This window comes from Nothoprocta perdicaria, unplaced genomic scaffold (genome assembly GCF_003342845.1).
Source record: "Nothoprocta perdicaria isolate Ctin4 unplaced genomic scaffold, notPer1 scaffold_575, whole genome shotgun sequence".
Classification (NCBI taxonomy): Eukaryota; Metazoa; Chordata; class Aves; order Tinamiformes; family Tinamidae; genus Nothoprocta; species Nothoprocta perdicaria.
In genome coordinates, this window is record NW_020455838.1 from 38,485 (window position 1) to 41,934 (window position 3,450).

The window sequence follows — 3,450 nt, forward strand, 5'->3', positions numbered from 1 at the left end:
AAAAAATAAACAAAATAAAAGTAAAATAAAATAAAATAAAATAAAATAAAATAAAATAAAATAAAATAAAATAAAATAAAATAAAATGTGGAAATGGATAAGTGGGTTTGGTCTGGAGCCGATTTGGAAACCTGAAAGCAGAGGAGGCGGCAGTTCCTCTGCTGAAGGGATGCAAAAGGCTCCCAGATCCCGTTCTGGGGCTGGAGGAAGCAGCTCACGGGCAACTCGCCTCCTGCCGCTCCACACTAGTCACACTGGGCATCCTGGCTTGCAGCCGCTCTCCTTGCCGTCACACGTCGGATGGAGAACGATAGCACTTTATTCCCAGTTTCTTTCCTCGAGGATGCTCCCGTTGGAGAGGCTGAAGCCTCGAAGAGTGTTCCTCATTTTGGGGGTAAGACAATAGCATCTCTGAGGGGATGTACCAGCCCCCGACTCAGCTCAGGAAGCCAGGGGTGCCTCTGGGCGGGATGGAGCAGGGGGCCCGTGTAGATCCACTGTGCAGACACCACAATAGCTAGTGCAAAGGAGAGGCAGAAGGCTGGCCACAGGTCGTGCCACAAAGTTAGCCCTAAGTCGCGAGGTGGAGGCTGGCTTGGGATATAGGGTGAAGGCTGAGGGGCCAGCACTCAGTCTTACAGCTCGATACGGGGGTCRGAACTAGGACAGAGGGGGCTGGGGTGAAGGGGTGGGTTGGAGCTGGAGCCACAGCTACAGGGTGGATATTTCCAGTTTACGGGAAGAACAAGTCAAGAGAAGGCTGGGGTGGGAAGGGGGAAACTGCAGAGGCAGAAGATGGGATGAAAATGGCAGATAGATCAGGGCCATGCAGCAGAAACCATCCAGCACAGAGATCGGAGCAAGAGCAGCCCTCGACGYGCCCAGGCGTCACGTTCCGAGCACGGCGGCAGGGCAGACGTGCGGCCAAGGACGAGTCGGAGCGAGTCTGGTGCCAGATGAGCGAGGGCCCTCACCCAGGGCTCTGCATGGGTACTGTGGCCAGGGAGGCCTCCCGTGCTGCAGACCGCGCTGGGGGGCTCCTCCGTGGCCCCCTCTGCTTTGTAAGGCACAGCAGGGCTCCTGCCCCGTGTTGGCAGGCGCTGCCCTCAGCGCGACATCATCCGCACGAACTCTGCCAGCAGASAGCAGCACCTCAGGGACGGCGGCAGCCACGTCCCCAGGCTGCCTTCCCTCATGGGCTTAAACCTGCTGGGCCCCAGGCCCCCCCACCTCGTCCCGTACCTTCGAAGTCCACCAGGCCGTCCCCATTGAGATCCACGTCCTTGAGGATCTCGTCCACCTCGCGGTAGTTGAGCTGCTGCCCCAGGAGCTTGCGCATGGCCTCGCGCAGCTCTGCGATGCTGATCTGCCCATCGCCATTTGTGTCGAACTGTGAGGGAAGCGCCGATTGCTGAGGGCCGCCTTTGCCAGCTTTCCCACCTTCCGCGCCATCCCCCTGGGTGCCCACCTCAAATCACCTTGGCCATTAGGGACCCTGCCGTGGGACCCGTCTTCCCCCCACGGAGCCTCACCTCACGGAAGGCATCGCGCAGCTCCTTGATGCCAATCATGTCYGCTGTCTCTGCCAGCATCTTGGGGCCCATCAGCTCCACAAAATCATCAAAATCCACCTTGCCCCCCGCTGCGGGAAAATGGAAGTGTGAGCAGAAGCACAAGGACCGGCTCCTGCCCCATGGGGTGTGAGGCAGGCCCAATCACCAAGGAGGGAAGAGTTGTGCACACCAGGACAAGGTTCTTGCTTAGGGGAAAGAACCGACCAACCCCTCCGCAAACCCCCACCATAGAAAGGGCAAAGAAGCGTCTGGGGCAGGGCAATCACCCCACTGGGTGCACCCCTGGCACGTACTGATCTGCTGYGACAGCTCGATGAGCTCCATCTCGGTGGGCATGTAGCCCATGGTGCGCATGCACTCGCCCAGGTCCTTGTAGCTGATGTACCCGTCGTGGTCCTTGTCAAACTCGCGGAAGGCCTGCTTCAGCTCTGTGCACAGGGTAGATCACGGCAGTCATGGCCCGCAGGGGAACAGGACCCAACTCTACCCCCTGCAACGCCCCTCCTCGTCAGTACCATAGGACGCCCCCAACGCCGCTCTGCCCGCTGCTCCGAATGATGGGAGGGAAGGCCCCATGCTCACAGGTGTGGGGCACGTGCGTCTGCCCAGGGGGGTGGGCACCTAGTCCCAGGCCCACAGCACCCCACGAGGAACTTGCCAAGTTTCTACCAGCTGGCGCTGCCCCAGTTCTGGGACCGGATTACGGGCCCACAGTAGGGGACAGCAAGGACTGTGATGGCAGCAGCTGTGGGGCCCTGCCCTGTGCTTTACCTTCAATCTCTTCTGGCCGCAGCTCTCGGTCCTAGAAAAGAAGTAGGAAGAGTAAAAGAATGGGCCCCAATGGCAAATCCTTGCCCCTGTACTGAGCCAACTGAGCAGCCCTAGGGCCATGGGGTGGAGGAGCAATGCAACGGGGCATAGCAGGATATCCTGCGTGCTTGGGAAACTGGATGGGAGCAGGGGCACAAAGAGCTGGGGATGCAAGGGCAGGGCACGCGGACACCCCAGCATGGCACCCAGTGCCCAGAAGTGACCTGGTTGCAAGGCTAAGGGGTGGCACTGCTACCACGGCTTTGACAGAGGGCGAAGGCGGCCCTGGGGGCGCGGCTGCGGCCATACGCACCAGCTGGGTGATGGCGATGCTCTGGCGGAGGAAGATGCAGGCTGGCCCCACCAGTCCATGCAGCACCGAGTAGTTCTGCAGCGGTGGCGACTGCGCGGCCTCCGCCAGCTCGTCGGGGTCTTGGGGGCCTGAGGCCGAGCAGCCCGAGTGCTGCTTCCCATCCTGTAGGCAGAGGAGGAGGCCCTGCTCCTTAGCACGAAAGAGGACTGCCCCACAACAGCAGAGCCGCCCTAGGGGCTGAGGAGGCCATCCTGGCCCCGCAGAGAGCCATGCCAGCAAGAAATGCCTGCATTACGGGCTTGGCACAGGGCTGAGTATCCCGGCAGTTCCCCCCGGGGGCTCCCCGTGCCATCCTGCTTGTCTGGGCGAGCGCGGGATGAAGCCGGAGCGCTGCGGAGCCTCCTCATGCGCTGGGCTGGGTCTTACCTTGGAGAGCCTCCTCTCAGGGGTCTTGGTGCAGTTGCCCATGGCTGGCGGCTCCCCCCGCGCCGCAGGGCATGCCTGGCCCCGGGGTGCCGGCTGGCGCAGTCCTTGGGGCTGGCACTCTGGCCAGGACAAGCCAGGACTGGTTTTTTTATAGTAACAGTGGCTGCGTCGTGGGGATTTGAGGTTTTTATTGAATATCTCTGGATATGCAGGGCAGGCGGAGCGGGGAGGGGAGGCGGGGGGGAGGAAGACGCGCACCCGGGCGCGCTCACACACACACACACACACACACATAATCCTCAGGATTATTCTGCGCTCGGTCATGCC

General features: G+C 60.8%; 2 protein-coding genes across 3 annotated transcripts in view; both read right to left on the reverse strand.

Moving 5' to 3' along the window:
- The window catches only part of CDK2AP2 (cyclin dependent kinase 2 associated protein 2), a 2,238-nt gene extending 1,976 nt beyond the window's left edge, over nucleotides 1-262 (reverse strand). Inside the window, exon 1 of the mRNA XM_026048821.1 lies at nucleotides 256-262. Within this exon, the coding sequence (XP_025904606.1) occupies nucleotides 256-262 (7 nt within the window). The remainder of the gene's footprint in view (nucleotides 1-255) is intronic.
- Nucleotides 263-1,019: 757 nt separating this feature from the next.
- On the reverse strand, nucleotides 1,020-3,174 carry LOC112955503 (calcium-binding protein 2-like). 2 transcript variants are annotated; one of them, XM_026048826.1, is made up of 7 exons: nucleotides 3,124-3,174; nucleotides 2,698-2,859; nucleotides 2,346-2,376; nucleotides 1,868-2,002; nucleotides 1,533-1,642; nucleotides 1,243-1,390; nucleotides 1,020-1,132 (listed from the first exon to the last, which is right to left on the reverse strand). In XM_026048826.1, the coding sequence occupies exons 1-7, from the start codon at nucleotides 3,163-3,165 to the stop codon at nucleotides 1,107-1,109; spliced, it is 654 nt and encodes a 217-aa protein (XP_025904611.1). In that variant the 5' UTR covers nucleotides 3,166-3,174; the 3' UTR covers nucleotides 1,020-1,106. The 2 variants fall into 2 exon arrangements, with proteins under 2 accessions (XP_025904611.1, XP_025904612.1); XM_026048827.1 differs by lacking the exon at nucleotides 2,698-2,859 and having other exon boundaries at nucleotides 3,124-3,165.
- Nucleotides 3,175-3,450: the final 276 nt, after the last annotated feature.